The sequence below is a fragment of the Heptranchias perlo genome, chromosome 6, assembly GCF_035084215.1.
Source record: "Heptranchias perlo isolate sHepPer1 chromosome 6, sHepPer1.hap1, whole genome shotgun sequence".
Classification (NCBI taxonomy): domain Eukaryota; kingdom Metazoa; phylum Chordata; class Chondrichthyes; order Hexanchiformes; family Hexanchidae; genus Heptranchias; species Heptranchias perlo.
The window spans coordinates 8,783,665-8,802,429 of NC_090330.1; the positions used below are offsets into that span (position 1 = coordinate 8,783,665).

Here is an 18,765-nt window from a genome sequence, read left to right on the forward strand (position 1 = left end):
AGATGTATAAAGGGAGAGTTCAGAAGAATTTTATTTTTTTACACAAGATTATTGGAATATGGAATGCATTACAACAAAGGGCTATTGAAGCCTAGTTGGTCACACTTAAGTGGGAATTAGATAAACACTTAAAATATTGTATTTAAGGAAAAAGAACAGGGAAATTGAGAATAGATCATCCTAGCTAGCTAATTCTAGCACAGGCACAATGGACTGAATGGCTGTCTCCTGTGCTGACATTTCTGTGATGTGCTATTCCAGTGCTGAGTGTCAGCTTGACTCAGTGGTAGCACTCTTGCTTCTGAGTAAGTAGATTGTGATTTCAAGTCCCACTTCAAGACCTTTGCACATCTTGGCTAACACTTCAGTGTAGTACTGAGAGTGCTGCATTATCGAAGGTGCCGCCTTTCGGATGAGATGTTAAACCAAGGCCCTGATCAGATGGACATAGAAGAATCCCATGGCACTTTTTCAAAGAAGAGCTGTGAGTTTGCCCATTGTCCTGGTCAAAGTACAGCAAACACCACCAAGAGCAGATTAACTAGTCATTCATTTCACAGCTGTTTAGAGGAATTTCCTTTGTACAAATCAGCTATCCTATTTGCCTGCAAAAACAGTAACAGTGACAGCATTTCACATTCATTTGCTGTAAAGCATTTTGGAACAACTTGAGGACAAGTTTATATATGTGATACAATTTTATAACGGAGTAGTTGACAGTCTGTCCTATTTTTAATATATGGAAATTAAATCATCATCAAAACTGATCAGTTTTTTAGTGGATATTTTGAATCTTAATGTTTGCAACAACCAACTCAAGCTGTCTAACGATATGTGATCTGACAGTCTCTCACTGCAGCAATTGGGTACTGGAGCTCTAATTAATTATTTTCAACCAATCCATTAAACAGTAGACTGATATTTCTTTTTGTTTGTGCTTATCAATGTGAGGGATGTCAGTGCTTGGGATAGAATATTTTTGTGCCCAGCTTATTGAGCATTCACAGGTATAACGCAATTAACTGAAGGTAAAGCTTTGTCTGCTCTTCCCCAACAATGATCATTAACACATTTACAGGAGTTTATACTAGTGTTAACTTGGTTTCAGAGTGCAACTGCAACAGATTTATGTGTAGTTTGTGCTGTGGATCTATAAATTGGGTGGAGACCGACCGGTCAGACATGTTTTGTGTTGGTGACTTGCAGGTGCCGGAGGAGACTTTATTTTGTTTTAATTTTTTTCTGAAGGAAAACAGTACATATTTTATGATATTACCATACAGTTTGTTGCACAATACTTAGAGGCAGACATGGGTGCATTAAGGTAGTCGGTATATTGTCTACATGTAGGAAAAGAAGGCTGTGTGGAGCTCGGGATGATTTGACTGGTTTGGTGGCCTCTGGATCACCTTCCAGGCTGGTCTGAGCTGTCTACTCCCTTTTATAGATGAATGGAGTTGTTACACAATGCACAAGGGCCACCCCCATATAATGTATGTCATTGGAACGGTTGCAGAGCCGAGACCAGAAAACCCATGTGAAAGGAGATGATCTGCTAAATTGAAGGTATCTGCTACCGAGTCAAAGACACCACATTCAATTTTTAAATAATACATAGAAGGCACTTTATATTAAAAGTACTTAATTCCTTTATGAAAGGAGAAATAAAGATAGAGGGACTGTTACCATATTTTGCTTCTGTTGAGTGTACGCTTGGCATGTGGTAATACCCATGGGGAATAGAGAATGCTGATTGTCTCAAATTTCACATTCCCTTAAAAGCATGTATGTATGCGTGTGCAGTAATGTCCAAAAATTCCCATTTATATAAAAAAATAAATTCAAAGCCTTCAGTGGTTGTTTTGGCACCCCATCCATCCCATTAAACAAAAAATTTGCATCATAAAAAAAACCCAGAATATTCTGGGGAAAAATAAAAATAACAAAACCTCCCTATAAACTTGCCTATCCCTGTTTTAATACTTCAAATAATATGCATCACTATGCGCACTTCCTGCAAAAATTTTCTCCAACACAGCTCCTTCCACTGTTGGAACTTTATCTCATTACCTTAAGGAAGTTGGAATACAAAAGTGAGGAAGTGATGCATCTGTTGTACAGAGGCTTGGTCAAACCCCATCTGCATTCAATTTTGGGCACCATATTGGGTTTGAATGGGTTACAGCACAGATTCTTGAGACTGACACCAGGGCTTTAAGGGTTAAATTATGAAGACAAGTTGCATAAACTTGATTTGTATTCCCTTGAGTTTAGAAGGTTGAGAGGTGATCTAATTGAGATCTTTAATTTGATAAAGGGATTTGATAGGGTAGATACAAAGAATCTATTTCCTCTGGTAGGGGAATCCAGCACAAGGTGGGGGAATCTCAAAATTAGAGCTAGGCCAGTTAGGAGTGAAATCAGGAAGCACTTCTTCATATAAAAGGTAGTGGTAATCTGGAACTCTCTCCTCCCCAAAAGACTCTGGATGCTGAGTTAAGTGAAATTTTCAAGACGCAGATCGATTAGATTTTTGTTAGGTAAGGGTATCCCGGGATATGGAGCAAAGGCGGCTAAATGGAGTTGAAGTGCGAATCATCCATTATCTAATTGAATGGCGGGACAGGGTCAAAGTGCTGAATGGCCTACTCATGCTCCGATCTTATGTTCAAGATTGCCTTCTGCTCTGTTTGAGGTGCTTAGATCTTTGAGGCAGCCTTTGGATTGTGGTAGTTTCTGGGCCTCTTCTGTTAATAATTGACACGTTTTCCTGGTTTGCCTGCTCTTTTACCCATCCAACTGCTTTTCTCTCTAGCCTGTTCCTTGGAATAGCTGAGTAATGCCACAGGCGACCTGATATATTTTCAAAAAAGGAAATGGAACATTTAACTACGCTCACCTTCCATTCAGAGTAATTTGTACAAAATTACATAATCTCAATTCTTACACTATCCTTTCCATTGTTTTTAAAAAGAAACTTCAGTTTACAACCAGTAATTGTATTTTAGAAATCTTTCATGGATTTACTTATAGTCTTTTTATTTGAAAAATATATGTATAAAAAAAAAAGACCTGTTAATGTTTGCCAAATCTATTATTGTGTAGGTAATAATGCTTTTGATGTTGCATGTAACTATTATCATTATTTTATGTTTTAGAGACCTCATAAAAAAGCTTCTAGTTATTGACCGGACAAGACGATTAGGAAATATGAAGGTAAGTAACAGATACGTTGATAGAAACCATCAAATTTTATTTACAACTACAGTTTTGGAAGTTATATAATTGATGTAAACTATGTTGAGCAGTTCCCCTACTCTTCAGAACTGATGATCAATCATTGCCTTTAATTGTAGGTACGCATCAATACTGTTAAAGGGAACTGCATTGTCTGAATTGATACATGATTCTTGTACATTTACTGGTTAACCTTTATTCCTATTTTCTAATGCTTTTTAAAACTGCTGAGCCAAGGTGATCTGGGAACAGATGGTTTGAGTAGAACTCTCTCCAGTGACACATTTGGTGAGGAATGCTGCCTACAGCCCATACGTTCTGTTCATATTACTACTTGAACAGAACCTCTTGCAAGTGCAGCAAATTCTTCCCACCATTTTTTACTCCTAGACTCTTTCAACAAATGAACAGATATTTAGATTTGTGTGTACAACTTCAAAATGAAAAACTATCCACAACTCAGAACTACTTTCATCTACCAATTCAGAAACCCAATGCAGCAATTATGCCAAACTAGGAGAGTCAGTGGAATTCAAGCAGGCAGCTCAGAAATTACAGAATGATCTGGACAAAATATGCAAGTGATTAGAACAATTGCAGATAAAATTTAATACTGACAAATGTAAAGTATTACACATTGAAAAGAAAAAACAGGCAACACACGTGTTGAAGGATAAAGCTGCAAAAGACTTTGGAGTCTCAGTGAAAATTTCAAAACTGAGATTGATGGATTTTTGTTAGGCAGGGGTATTAAACGTTATAGAACCAAGGCGGTTAGATGGAGTTAAGATGCAGATCAACCATGATCTGATTGAATGGCGGAACAGGCTGTAGAGGTTGAATGGCCTACTCCTCTTCCTATGTTTTAGAAGGTATCTTCTAGAGGTATGGAATATTGTGAATGGTATAGAAAAGGTAAATCTGGAAAATTACCTTGTGTTACACTGTGAGTTGAACAAGGGATTACAGGTTTAAACTAGTTAAAGACAAATTAAGGACTGATACCAGGAGGTTGTTCTTCACAGTGATCAACAAATGGAATGGACTCCCAGAGAGAGTGGTGGAAATTAAAACTGGAATAATTAAGAACCAATTGGACACTGCAATGGCAGAACTTTAGGACCATTCTGAATAGATGAAATAAGTCAAATGGGCCTCATCAGTAATTATCTTGTGAACTCAAGTTTCTTCCAATAAAAGAAAAAAAATCACTTAAATGATGTGCAATAGGTGCTAGCCTTTCATGTAGGTAAGATACTTCAATCTATGGATTTTATTTTAGGTAAACCTAATTACTAAGTAAGTAGAGATGAGCGAACTAAGTCAGCTTGGCTTAGTTGTAGCAATCGCGCCCTCTTGAGTTAATTGGTGTTAGGTTCAAGTCCTAACCCAGGAATTGATTAGATAATTCTGCGCAGATACTTCAGTGCAGTTCTGACGGAGTGCTGCATTGTCGGAGGTGCTGTCTTTCTGATGAAGTCCTGACTGCTCAGGTGATCATAAGATCCAATGGCACTTTTTCCCCCAAGAAGAGCAGGGAGTTCTCCTAGTGTTCTGGTCAACATTCACCCCTCAACCAACACCACCAAAACAGTTTAATAGGTCATTCACCTCATTGTTTTGTAGGCAAATGCAGCACAGCAAGCTCCTACAAACAGCAGTGACTACATTTCAAAAAGTAATTCAATGACTGTAGCACTGGGATGCCTTGAGACATGAAAGGTGCTATATAAATACAAGTTTGTCCTTTTGCTCTTTTCTTACTACCTCCTGGTGATGGTCCATGCCAGGTTAGGGCTAGATAGATAAAGTTTTAGTTCACCCAATTTGTGCTGGGATTACTACAACATAGAGGATTCGAGGCCCTCCGCAAGGCAGTGATCTGAAGCTGTTTACAAGCACTAAGTACTGTAGTTTCGTCTTGACAGTGCTGTGCTCTTAGCTGAAAGGTATTTTTCCAGAATCCTAATTTTTACACTCCTTTTGGTGTACTGCTTTTTAGTATGTCAAGGTTTAGAGGGGGGACCATGTGTTATGATCTGCCTAGTTTTTTTGAAAGATACTCAATTTGCACATAAGAGGTTTCCACTCAGCCAGTGCCTTGTTTCTCTTTCTAACTACATAACTAAGCACAGTCTTACCAGTTATTGTGTTGCATTTCAGTGCTCTTTCTGTTGCTTGGTATCTTAATGCTCTCTGCTTTAGTCAAAGAACCACAGCTTATATATAGCAGAGTGAGGGAAGATCAGCTGATTACTCGGGATGCAAATTTCTGAAAAGGGCAATGTCCTTTTGTATAAATTAAATACACAATCTCAAATTCCAGCTTTTATAAATTGTCGGATGCCTTTTTCACAAAGGAACTTTAATAAATCTAAACAATATTAGTTTTGTACTTGTGCTATTTCTGTTTTGTTTAAAATTTTAAAATGCACTTATTACAAAAGAATAACAACTTGCATTTATATAACACTTTTAACATAGAAAAACACCCCAGTGCGCTTCAGAGGCATGAGGAAAATGGACCCCAAGTCAAGGAGGAGATATTAGGAGGAATGATGGAAAGCTTGGTCAAAGAGGTGGGTTTTAATTAGGAACTTAAAAGTGAAAAGGCGGAGAGGTGTAGGGATGGAGTTCCAGAAAGTGGTACCCAGGAGGCTGAATGGGGTCAAGGGAAGCGGGATGCAGAAGTAGCTAGAGTTAGAAGAGGAGAGTTTGGGGTGTGGTTGTAGGCCTGGAGAAGGATTTAGAGCTAGTGAGGCGTAAGGCCCTGAGGGGATTTAAAGAAAGGGACAAGGATTTTAAATAGGAGGCATTGGGGGACAGGAAGCTAATGTAGGCCAACAAGGTTGGGAGTGAAATGGACAAGAGATACTTGGTGCAAAATAATACCTGAGCAGCGTAGTTTTGGACGAGCTAAAATTTAGAGGTGGAAGGACAGGAGGCCAGCAAGGAGAGCAATCAACTCAGGAAGTGAAAAAGGAATGTATGATAGTTTCAACAGCAGATAGCTTGAGGTAGGGGAAGTAGACAGTCTTGGTGATGGAAAGTATATGGGGTCAGTATCTCGTATATGCCAACTCTATTACAAGAGTCGACGGGTTGTGCCGTTGCACTATGAAACCAAAAGATTAGCATTTGCTAGAGGTACAATTGATACCCGTTTTTAAAAAAAAATAAAGGCAATTTGCCTTCATAGTTTTTGGTTTCCTTGATACAAGGTATGGTGATATAGCAATAGTTCATCAGTAGAACACCTTAATGGAAAACCTCATAGTTTTCATTGTGTTTTAAAAATTTATTGCGAAACAGAAAATGGCTGCTTAATGGAACTGTCAAATCAAACTTGTTTCTTTAGATGGCCTTATACTGATAGAATTTGTCCATTTCCTGTAATTCAAGTTTTCTGATCATAAACATACTTTAGTTCCTTTGAGAGCAGTATACAAATATAGTATGCATGGAACAAATCTAGTAAAGCAGTTGAGAATTGTTACCAATGTATTGCTATAATTGTATATAATAAAACTCTCTGTTGGAAGTATTATACTGCATAAAGTTCTATATTTGTATGAATGACTCTTTCTCGCCTCTGCCCAATTAATGGAACAGTAATACTTCATTAATGACATATTTCATCATGCAGATAGACCATTGGGGCACCTTATTGCACCTCAAGGGAAGGGAGATCTGTTTTAACCCTCTATGCACTGTAGATGAGCAATTTCATCCAGTCATAGTCTCGCTGGTGGCACAGATAAGATGACTTGTTCAGCAAAGGCTTCTTTTGGAGCTAGAAGATAATTTCTAAGATTGGTCTGGTCGAGGTCAGGCCAATGTTCTAGGTCTTGATTAGTTGAAAACCACCGTTTAAAGTTTACAGATAAACAGAGCACAATTTTTTGATGAGGAAAATTTGTAGTCAACTGCGAAGTCGCTATACTGGGTATAATGACGACACGGTCTGAGTTTCATATGAATGTGGTTTCTGTGTGATGTATAAGCATCAAAATCAAACTAAATATGTCACAAGTTATAAATCAGAATGAGTAACAAGAATGTATTTAACTTGTATAGCAAAGCCAGATCAGCTCATGAGTCCTGAGATTTATTTTTAGGGCAAAAATCAGCCACACTGCAACAGCCAGTACAGTAATATTTATATGGCAGATTCAGCTTAGTATCTCATTTGTTGATTTTTTTTTTTAAAGATGTCTGGAATTTTAGCTTAGTATTAAAATATTTACTTTTTTAGATGTCTTTGAAAATATGAACTTTGCAACAAATTGACTTAACCCTGGTTAGACCGCACCTGGAGTACTGTGAGCCGTTCTGGGCACCGCACCTTCGGAAGGACATATTGGCCTTGGAAGGGAGTGCAGCGTAGGTTTACTAGAATGATACCCGGACTTCAAGGGTTAAGTTACGAGGAGAGATTGCACAAATTGGGATTGTATTCTCTAGAGTTTAGAAGATTAAGGGGTGATCTGATCGAAGTTTATAAGATATTAAGGGGAACGGATAGGGTGGATAGGGAGAAACTATTTGTGCTGGTTGGGGATTCTAGGAGTAGGGGGTACAGTCTAAAAATTAGAGCCAGACCTTTCAGGAGTGAGATTAGAAAACATTTCTACACACAAAGGGTGGTAGAAGTTTGGAACTCTCTTCTGCAAACAGCAATTGATACTAGCTCAATTGCTAAATTTAAATCTGAGATAGATAGCTTTTTGGCAACCAAAGGTATTAAGGGATATGGGCCAAAGGCAGATATATGGAGCTAGATCACAGATCAGCCATGATCTTATCAAATGGCGGAGCAGGCACGAGGGGCTGAATGGCCTACTCCTGTTCCTATGTTCCATTGTTAACTGTAGCGCATCAAGATGAGCAGTTAGCAGCTTTCCCTTAAACTGTAACTTCAGGCTTTGTTATAATTGTTCTTGGCCATTAAACAGTGATGGCCCACTGAGCAGGACAAAATTTCATAGCTCACTTAGTTTTGCCAAATCCCACAAATAAATCTTGCCTAACAGTTTATATAATATTTATAGTTTTCTTTATGGTGTAGGTTGTATAGAAACTGGTGCACTATGTCCTAGAACTCTGCAGAGCTTATTGCAGCTGCAAACCATTTAGATTTGAAGCGACAATTGGGATGTCAGATTACTAGTACACCCACTATTTATGCCTCACAACTGAGTCTTCTCATGAATAAGATTAATGAGAGAAAGCAGAGTTTCAGATAAAGTGGTTTACTGGTCAAATTACTGAGTAATGATGTTATGGGGCTGCATTTATCAGCAGGATAGCCCAGGGTAACATTTGTTTTTAGCTAAAGTGGCGACTTACTACAATTACCCAAGTTACAGAATGACTTGAGATCAACAGATTATGTCTCCAAAGTTCACATGAAGTGAGTGAATACACAGTAATTGAAATTCAATTTTAGGATGGTAGCAACAAATTGATTGTTCTTTTATTACTTTTTTTAAAAAACAGTGCAAATCTGGTTTGGCTGAAAAAAAATTCACTTTTGCTATCAACTTCTAGTATTTTAATATACAGCTTTCGAATCTAAAATGGTAATTCCCATAAAGCTTTGAATGTATTTGTTATGTTATATGATAGAACCACAGGTGTGGCTTTGCCTTGATTTGCAATTCTTCCTTGGATGCAATACAATAGAAACCCATCAACAAGACATCCACTGTACACCTAGGACTGAACGGGGCCTGATTTCCCTTAACATGTTACAATCAACCAGCTGGTTTAGCTGGATAGTCTAATCTGGTTAGGTGGAGCTATAGCTGTTGAATCTTGGTAATCTGTTATTTTTCAGCTCTGTGCACCAGAAGAGCACTATCAGGTTAAACTCACAGCATGCTTTGTACATCTCTTCTCCAATTCCCACAATTGGTAGGCTGTGGACATTATTAATGTGGCTCCCATATTTAGCTGTCAGCTTTTGCTTGGGGCTGTTAATTGAAACAAATTGGTTTCTACGGATTTATCATTAATCTTCCATAGTATATATGCACGCATTTTAGTACAACATTTTTTTCTACCCTGCAGCTAGGCATTGTGTATACCTCAACCCATATAATAACAATTGCCAGATGCCACACTAGTGCTTGTGGAAAATTATTAAGTCAGTAATCTCATGTTCTTGCTTGCAAGCAATAAAATATATACCGTAGTCAGTTGTCAACAGGAATGATGTGTTAAATGATTGAGTCTGAGTTGCTACATTTTTTTTCTCCAACGTGAAGTGATTGGCACATTGGGAGACTGTTGACTGTAATCTACTAAATCGGTGCAGACTAATTTGAATGCAATCTTGAGAGATTTGAAGCTATAAAACATAAGTAATAGGTTTACAAATGCTGAGTCTGATGAAAAAGATGGCAGGAATCCCATTCCTCTGGCCTGTCTCCATATATCCTTTTACGTTTTTCTTTCAGATATTTATCCACTTCCCTGTTAAAAGCTATTATAGATTTTGTATCCACCATTGTTTGTTGTAGGATATTCCATGTCCTAACAACCCTGTATTTAAAAGAAATTCTCATAATCTTTCCCTTCGTTCTTTTTGTGATCTTAAATTTTGCCCCTTATTTCCATTAGTAGCAAGTAGGTACATAATTGTTGCCTATTTACTTTATCAAAACCACTCGTACATTTGAACATCTCCTGGATCCCATTTTAACTTTCTCCGTTCTAGTGGAAAGAGGCCCAGTTTCTCTAGTCTCTTGTAACCTATGCCTCTAATCTGCTTATGCTTCCAAATCCTAGGATGTTTGAAAAGTTGTAGACAAAATCTCTGCTATTTGCTCTCTGACTTCCTACAGCATTCTAGGATGCATGCCAACATGGCCCATTTTTTCAGAACTTATCTGTAGTTATCCTATCTAATTGCTCCACCTTGTACCCTTTCATTTCCACAATCATACCAAGGCAGAGTATTTCTTGTGTCATACTGAACAGACAAATACTGGAATACAAAAAGAAAAATAATGAACAGTTATTGGAAACAAATAATTTTACATTCTCAGAACAGCACGACAACTCAGCTTAAAAAAACTAAAGCGAATAAAGAAGAAAAAAATCCAAGTACAGGCTTGATATCACTCCTGAAGTGTACTTGTTAGAAAAGTACGGCATGGACTCTTTAATGCCAAACACATTCTCAGACAGAAGAGGAACTGAAGGAGATAGACGAGGAAGTGAAAGAACTCGAGGTGGAGGAAGATGATCCAAAAAATCCACTGAAAACTCTATTTTTAAAAAAAAGACATATAGTAATTAAAGTGTGTGCATTTGTATCACGTCTCTAAATCGGGTGCAATTTGTAATTAGCAGATTCAATTATGGCTTTCAAAAAGGAATTGGATCAATACTTGAAGAGAAAAAATTTGCAGGGCTACGGGGAAAGAGTGGGGGAATGGGACCAACTGGATTGCTCATACAAAGAGCCGGCACGGGCTCGATGGGCTGAATGGCCTCTTTCTGTGCTGTAACCATTCTATGATCTTGACTCAGTAGTTGCACTTTCACTTGTCAAAAGGTTGTGGCATTCAAGCCCAGCTGCAGGACTTGACAAAATCTAGGCTGACGTTTCATTGCAGTACAGAGAGAGCACTGTCTTATTGGAGGTGCTGTCTTTCAGAGGAGATGTTAAACTGAGGCTCCGTCTGTTCAGAAGAACAGCTGAGAATCCTCACGTCCTGCACAATATTCATTTACTCAAATTCTAATACATGTATACCATATCCCAAAATATTTTCTGAAAGAAATGCATCTAATTTGAATGAATCAACACTTTCTGTTTCCTGCAGGAAGCCTGTGGATTTACCACTCGCTCACTAAAATAATGTTTCTACAGATTAGTTATGAATTTACCGCCCTTCAAATGCAGGCTGTGTCCTCTGGTTCTACTGTTTGGGACAAAATGAAACAGCTTGTCATGCTCTACATTATCTAGTCCCTTTAGAATCTTAAACAGAATTCATATCACCTCTCAACCTTCTCTTTTCCAGTGAGAACATGCCCAAATTATGTAATTGCATCTTATATTCCAATTCCTCCATCCCCTCAATCATTCTGGTTGCCCTCTTCTGTATCTTTTCAATAACTGTAACATCCTTTTTGTACAGTGGCAACCAGAACTGTACACAGTATTCTAAGTGCAGTTGCACTAATTATTTACAAAGTGGCAGGATTACCCCACTATTTTGGCTCGATATTGATCTTTTAATACATCCCAACATCTGATTTGCTTTACTCACCGTCGTTGAACATTGCTGCGATAGCTTCAATTTACTGTCAATCAGGACCCCTAGATCTTTCATTTTCCATGCACATTACTTAAATGGAAAGAAAATAATAGCCCCTAGATTTTTTTTTTGTTCCCATGTGAAACACTTGACATTTCTCTGTGTTGAATTTCACCTGCCACCCGTCTACTCAGTTCTCAAGTATTTTCAAATCCTTCAGTTCAGTTTCGCAGTCTATCACCTTCATTAGCTTTGTATCATCTGCAAATTCAGCCAGTGTGCTTGTGACTCCTACCTTGAGATCATTTATGAAGAATTAAACAAAAGAGATCCCAAAACAGACTCCTGTGGGACCCTAGGCTTTAGAACCCAGACTAGTGGTACAGGGACTATCAGTCAACCAATTACGTATCTATTGTAGAATATTCCCATTGATTCCCACTTTCTTTATTTTCAGTACCAGCCTTTCCAGAAGACTGCACAAAGGCCTTACTGAAATCCAAATACACCACACCCACTGTCTTACCCTTATCAAGCTCCATTGTCACATCCTCAAAGAAAACCAGTAAATTAAATTGGCAAGACTTGACCCTTCACCAATCCATATTGGCTATCCTTTTTTTATATCCAGATGCTCCATGATCTTTAACAGTTTCCATAACTTTACTCATAATGGATATCAAACTGGAGAAGTGTGAAGTAATGCATTTGGGGAAGGCAAACTATGGCAAGGGAGTACATAATAAATGGGAGGATACTGAAAGGTGTAGAGGAAGTGAGGGACCTTGGAGTGCATGTCCACAGATCCTTGAAGGTAGCAGGACAAGTAGATAAGGTGGTTAAGAAGGCATCTGGAATACTTTCCTTTGTTAACCGAGGCACAGAATATAAGAGCAGGGAGGTTATACTGGAACTTGTTGATGTTATCGTGTAGTCTCTTCAGTGATTCTTCGCCATCAACATCAACAAGTTCCATCCCACCATCAAGCTCACTATGGACTACTCCTCAGAATCGGTTTCTTTCTTGGACACACGAATCTCCATCAAAGACGGGCACCTCAGCACCTCACTCTACCACAAGCCCACGGACAACCTCACGATGCTCCACTTTTCCAGCTCCCACCCTAACCACGTCAAAGAGGCCATCCCCTATGGCCAGGCCCTGCGAATACACAGGATCTGCTCAGACGAGGAGGAACGCGATGGACACCTACAGACGCTGAAAGACGCCCTCGTAAGAACGGGATATGACGCTCGACTCGTCGATCGACAGTTCCGACGGGCCACAGCGAAAAATCGCATAGACCTCCTCAGAAGACAAACACGGGACGCAACCAACAGAGTACCCTTCGTCGTCCAGTACTTCCCCGGAGCGGAGAAACTACACCATGTTCTCCGCAGCCTTCAACATGTCATCGATGACGCCGAACACCTCGCTAAGGCCAGCCCACACCTCCACTACTCGCCTTCAAACAGCCACCCAACCTCAAACAGACCATCGTTCGCAGCAAATTACCCAGCTTTCAGGAGAACAGCATCCACGACACCACACAACCCTGCCACGGCAACCTCTGCAAGACATGCCAGATCATCGACACAGACCCCACCATCACACGAGAGGACACCACCCACCAGGTACATGGTTCATACTCCTGTGACTCGGCCAACGTTGTCTACCTCATACGTTGCAGGAAAGGATGCCCCGCATGGTACATTGGCGAGACCATGCAGACACTGCGACAACAGATGAACGGACACCGCGCAACAATTGCCAGACAGGAGGGTTCCCTCCCAGTCGGGGAACACTTCAGCAGTCAAGGACATTCAGCCACCGATCTTCGGGTAAGCGTTCTCCAAGGCGGCCTTCGAGACACACGACAACGCAAAATCGTCGAGCACATTGATAGCCAAGTTCTGCACCCATGAGGACGGCCTCAACCGGGATCTTGGGTTCATGTCACGCTAAACGTAACCCCACCAGCGAAAAAAGTTATCTGTTTTTAACACAACGGGTCATTCTCTGTCTTTCTCTTCCTTTCGGATGTTTCTCTCCCTCTCTCTGTTTTGTGTTCTGGCCGTTTGTGTATTCGGTGGTCCTGTAGGTAACATCACTCTGTCTGAACACTTTGATTGCCTTGACAACGGGCAGTTGGAAAGATTATCTGTAATCACCAGGTATTGTTCTCTGAATATAAATGCGGTAACCTCCCATGGAATCCCACACTCGCTCACCTGACGAAGGAGAAAGCCTCCGAAAGCTTGTGATTTTTAAATAAAACAGTTGGACTATAACCTGGTGTTGTAAGATTCGTTACAAATATTATTGTGGTGGAAGTAGGTGGTCTTTGTGATGGAGAGGATATGGGGTTGGAAACTCAGCTCGTTTGAATAGGACACCACGGTTGCAAAAAGTCTGAGACTAAACTGCCTTTAACTCTGTTACAGTACTTGATGTATAAATAGAGTAGGCGTTGATTTTGAATGTAGAACTCAAATACATTGTATCTTTATCTGTAGTGGAGGTCATGGCAGGAAAATAGACCAGGAAAATGCAGAACGTCATGAGAATGAGCATGCCTGCAAAGTAATTTGTTCTGAAATTAATTTTCTGTATGCAGGTATGGTTCACAAGGATATTTAAAACCACTGGAAGTAAATATTAATTCAAAATTAAACCCAAAAGCTTTATTAAATGTGGCTGTTTATGGTGCTGTAGTTGTTGCAATAAACTCCTGTGTGAAATAGACTCATCAACACCTTCCCCCCCCCCCCCCCCCCACACCCCTGTTGTGCTTTTAGCCCAGGATCCAGTACTCCAAATAAAAGTTAGCCTCACCTTTTTTTTGAAGAAACCATTACATGACTATAATTTCAGGTCATTCTTGCAATACTGCATGTGGCATTATTCTGCGCTGTGCTTGTATCGACTTTTCATCAATTTCTGAATGCTTAAAGAAATTGCAGGCATTTTCCAAAGTCACTGCAGGCTGTCTGCAATTTCTGCGACTTCCTTCCTCCCCATCGTAACTTTGCTGGTCCCAAGGTGGGACAGTTCTGCATGTCAAGTAATAGTTGTAAAACCTGCACCTATTTCAACAAGTGGTTGTTCTCCCTCCTCCGCAGTCCAGACATAAGTAAGTTCCTCGTTTCTCAAGGTGTTATTAGGCTACAGCAAACACCATTAAACCTCTCTTCAGAGCCGCATCAGGAAGTCATCAACAGGGAGTGACTCAATTTACAGCAAACTCTTGTGAGCTTTTGGATTTATGAGTGAGAAAGAGAAGACATAAAAAGATATGCCTCCTGTTTGGATTTTGTATGGCTAGGTAGCAGTTTAGAATAGAAAGAACAAACTTGTACTTGCATAGCACCGTATCATATCCTAGGATGTCCCAGAGTTCTTCACATGCAATGATTTACTGTCGTTATGTAGGTAAATATTAAGAAAAGACAAATTCTGACAAGCATAGTTTGAGCTCAAAGGAACACATTGGGCTTTGACATGGTTGCACTATGATTGTATGATACTGTGCATGGTCATCACTTCTAGCAGGACACTTCTAGTACCAAATGTATTTGCAGTGCTTTACTGAGTGTTCTTGTGATGTACAACTTTGATAGTGTCCTGCATTGCAGGGTGGTAACAGATTGTGCTTTTATTTGTACTCTATGAACGGACGCCACGAGTGCAAATGAGTTTCCATGGTTACTCCTTCTTTCACTTTCCTCCTCCTTCTCTCATCTCTTCCATCCCCTCCCAAAACAGGAATTCAGCAAATCAATTTTAGTAACTGCTCCGTTGACCAGGTGCTACAAGCCGAGTAGGTGTACCCTCCCCTCTCACCTCGGTGGACACTGCTTTGTCATAGGTGAAAGTACATAGAGGTAACCTGAAAGTCAACACAGGTGCATTTGCTCCTTCAGATGAGTAAATCCTCATTGTACAGTTTAATATACCCTCCACGATCTCCTATCCTTCTTAATCTCCACTCTCCAGCAGTCCAACAAAGTTAAAATAATGAAGTATTGCAGACAAGACTAAGTAGTCCATGTATGTGGTGCAAGAGAATGTTCTGTTCAATATTGCAGTAACAACCAAGGAGTAATTGAATATACATTCTTAAATTGGCTAGCACTGAGCTGCTGCTTTTTGGTATACTAGATTCATGCTAAACAGCAATTGAAGGAGAACATAGCATAGATCAGATTACATGGAATATGGAGATCTCCATCATAAGAATGAGTAATGTAACCGTTTTCTAATACATAATCAGATGCTGAATATTTTTATATTCTGCTTTATAATCTCATGTCTGATGAGTGATGCTAATAAAAAGGCTAAGCACTAATCTATGCAACTGTTCACCTGATTGGGTTAGAATGAAAGTGCTTAAAAGATGGCGTTTTTTAAAAAAATTGCTTAGCATTCTTAGAATTGAAACACAAGTCAATTTGTAAAATCCAAATTATCATCTTGCTATATGGAACCTAATTTTAAAAAATTACAATATGTATGATAGTTAATTGTATGCACATATATTGTCAGAAGCCCTATATTTAAAAAAAACTTCATCCTGATTTTTTTTAAACAAGGAAATGTGATGAATTCAAAACCAGTACTGTCATGTCATATGGTAACAAACCATTTTGATGAAGCTCAGAGGTTTGCCTGATATCTGTGATAGAATGTTAACACGTGCTAAGTACAAGCAGTCGTTCTTTTTAGTGTAGCATATTAACCTGGTACTCCTAATGTAAGTGATTTTTGTGGTTCATTTCATTATGTACCTGCAAGGCATTGAATGCAGTTACAGCCTCCTTCATGTGTTGAGGGAGGGTGGGGAAAGTTTGTGCTTAGTTTCATCCATTAAACTAATTGGTGAAACAGCCCACTAGTGAATGATACGTTATGGCTTTAAATTTGAGTCAATCCCATAAGTTGCTTTCAACAATGACCTATCATAATCATTGTTAAAAATTGAATATATTTTCCTTGCACTGTTTGCAACTGATTGGCATGAGTGGATGGAGAAAAATAAATCCCAATATGAAGTGAATTTCATAGTTGATGCTTTTTCATAATTATGTACTTCAGTGTAGTTCTGTCACCGTTGCTGTGTAAAGGTACTGGGAATACTCCTAATTTTTCATGTATTACTAAAAAATGGAAGTACTTAAAGAACAAATACTGATCTCAATTTCAGCTTGTAGTGATTGCTCCTGGCAGCATGTCTCAGGTCTACTGTTAGATTTCGTCCAGACTCTCAGGACTCAGCATTCCTATTTATCCGACATGGTTATATGTTAAATGCCAAATATTAGGGAAACATGGAGCTACATTATCTAATATAGGCATGCTACACTATAATGTAATTGGACGTTCCTGTGTTAGATAATGGAGCATGAAGAAATGCAAAAGGAATATTTTATTTGAATCTGCAGCATTGCTCAGTTTATATCTGCATGAATCTAAAAATATCTTTTTTTGATTCTTTAGTCAATTTAAACTTCACTTAACTGACTGCTAATCATTTAGAATGAAAAGAGAAGGCAATCTGATTATTTTCTTTAAGCGCTACATCTATTCTTCAGGGCTAAATTGTTCATTTTGTTCATTTAAAAAAAAATGTTCTGCAATACTGAAAATAAAGGAGATTTTCCACTTTGGCGCACACTGGGAGAGCAAATCAGGAAATTGCGCATGGCTGGCTCATGATTTTCTGGCCATTTCAGGGCCTTGAACGCATAATGTAGGCTGATGCTTCAGTGCAGTATTGAGGGAGCACTGCACTGCCCGAGGTGTTGTCTTTCAGATAAAACATTTAAACCGAGGCCCCGTCTGCCCTCTCGTGGACGTAAAAGATCCCATGGCACTATTTGAGGAAGAGCAGGGGAGTTCTCCCTGATATCCTGGTGAATATTTATCCCTCAACCAACATCACTAAAACAGATTATCTGGTAGTTATCTTATTGCTGTTTGCTGTGCACAAAATGGCTGCCGCGTTCCCTACATTACAACAGTGACTACATTTCGAAAGTACTTAATTGGCTGTAAAGCACTTTGGTGAGGTTGTGAAAGGTGCCAAATAAATGCAAGGTCCATCTTTCCTTTATAATTTTAATGGATGAAAAATCATGGACTGGGGATGCTCACTTTCTCAGTATGTGCTCCCATCATGTGCCAGGAGCAATGAAGCAGAAAATCTCCCTTGAAGAATTTATATTATGCATGATCGCAGAAACTGGCCATTTTTGGTTTCTCATTTTCACTGCAGTATTCTATTAGGTGATTACAGCATAGCAGTGGCAAAGGCCCTTGAGTAAGTTCTTGATTGTTGCCTTTACTATAGAATAAATTTTTAAAAATACATTTAAATGGTGACTAGGCTGCACCTTTGCATTTTATAAACATTCATAATATAACCTGTTTCCTCCTATGATATTTGATTGTACCATGCAAGTTTATCTTTTCATTTCATGCTCTCTGATTGATTAGCAAGGCTTATTCTACTTTTTGTCGTAAAATCCACCAATTCAATTTAATTTCCTATGCTTTGAATTGTGCAGTGGGATCTTTTGCATCCATCTGAACAGGTTTAGTTTAACACCTCATCTGAAAGACAGCACCTTCAACAATGTAGCACTCCTTCAGTACTGCACTGAAGTGTAGATTATGTGTTCAAGTACTGGAATTGGCCTTGAACCTGAAACCTTTTGACTCTGGTGAAAGAGCTGCGACTGAGCCAAACTGGCACTTGCGAGTTCTGTTGTGTATTAAAATATCAGTCAGTATTGTTAGTGTTCTGCTTTGAACTTACTAACTTCTGGAGACTTGGATTCCAGTCCACTCTTACTGGTGAAATGAAGGACTTTTCTTTTATAATGCTTTTATGGCAGTCTCAACTTGATTTCCAGTGTCCATTCTCAAGATGGGTTTTGGATGAAGGCATCTGTTCGGTCCATTTGATCTAATTTTTCCACCATATGGAACTTACTATCTTCTCATTGCAGATAATAGCTGTTTCTTAAATGAATTTAATGTCCTGTCCTCAACCACACTTCCCAGCAGCTCATTCCAACCGTTCGTTCACCCTTTGTGTAAAGAAGTAATCTGTCACAAATTTGACCTTCACAACCCTGAAATTGCTCCGGTTTGTCCTGCTTCCATGGGCTATCTGAAAGCATTATTTTGGATTTGTCTCCTTCGTTCCATTATATACCTTATACGGCTCTACAAGGTCCTATCTTTTTGAGG

General features: G+C 39.1%; 1 protein-coding gene across 4 annotated transcripts in view; it reads left to right on the top strand.

Moving 5' to 3' along the window:
* The window catches only part of prkx (protein kinase X-linked), a 125,655-nt gene that overhangs the window by 95,316 nt on the left and 11,574 nt on the right, over positions 1–18,765 (top strand). For 3 of the 4 annotated variants that reach the window (XM_067985699.1, XM_067985697.1, XM_067985696.1), the window contains one exon: positions 3,159–3,216. Coding sequence is in view for 3 of the 4 variants with exons in the window: in XM_067985697.1 (XP_067841798.1) it covers positions 3,159–3,216 (58 nt within the window). In the remaining variant the exon portion in view is untranslated. Of the gene's footprint in view, positions 1–3,158; positions 3,217–5,721; positions 5,817–18,765 lie in introns of those variants that run through there. The other variant, XM_067985698.1, reaches the window with a different exon arrangement.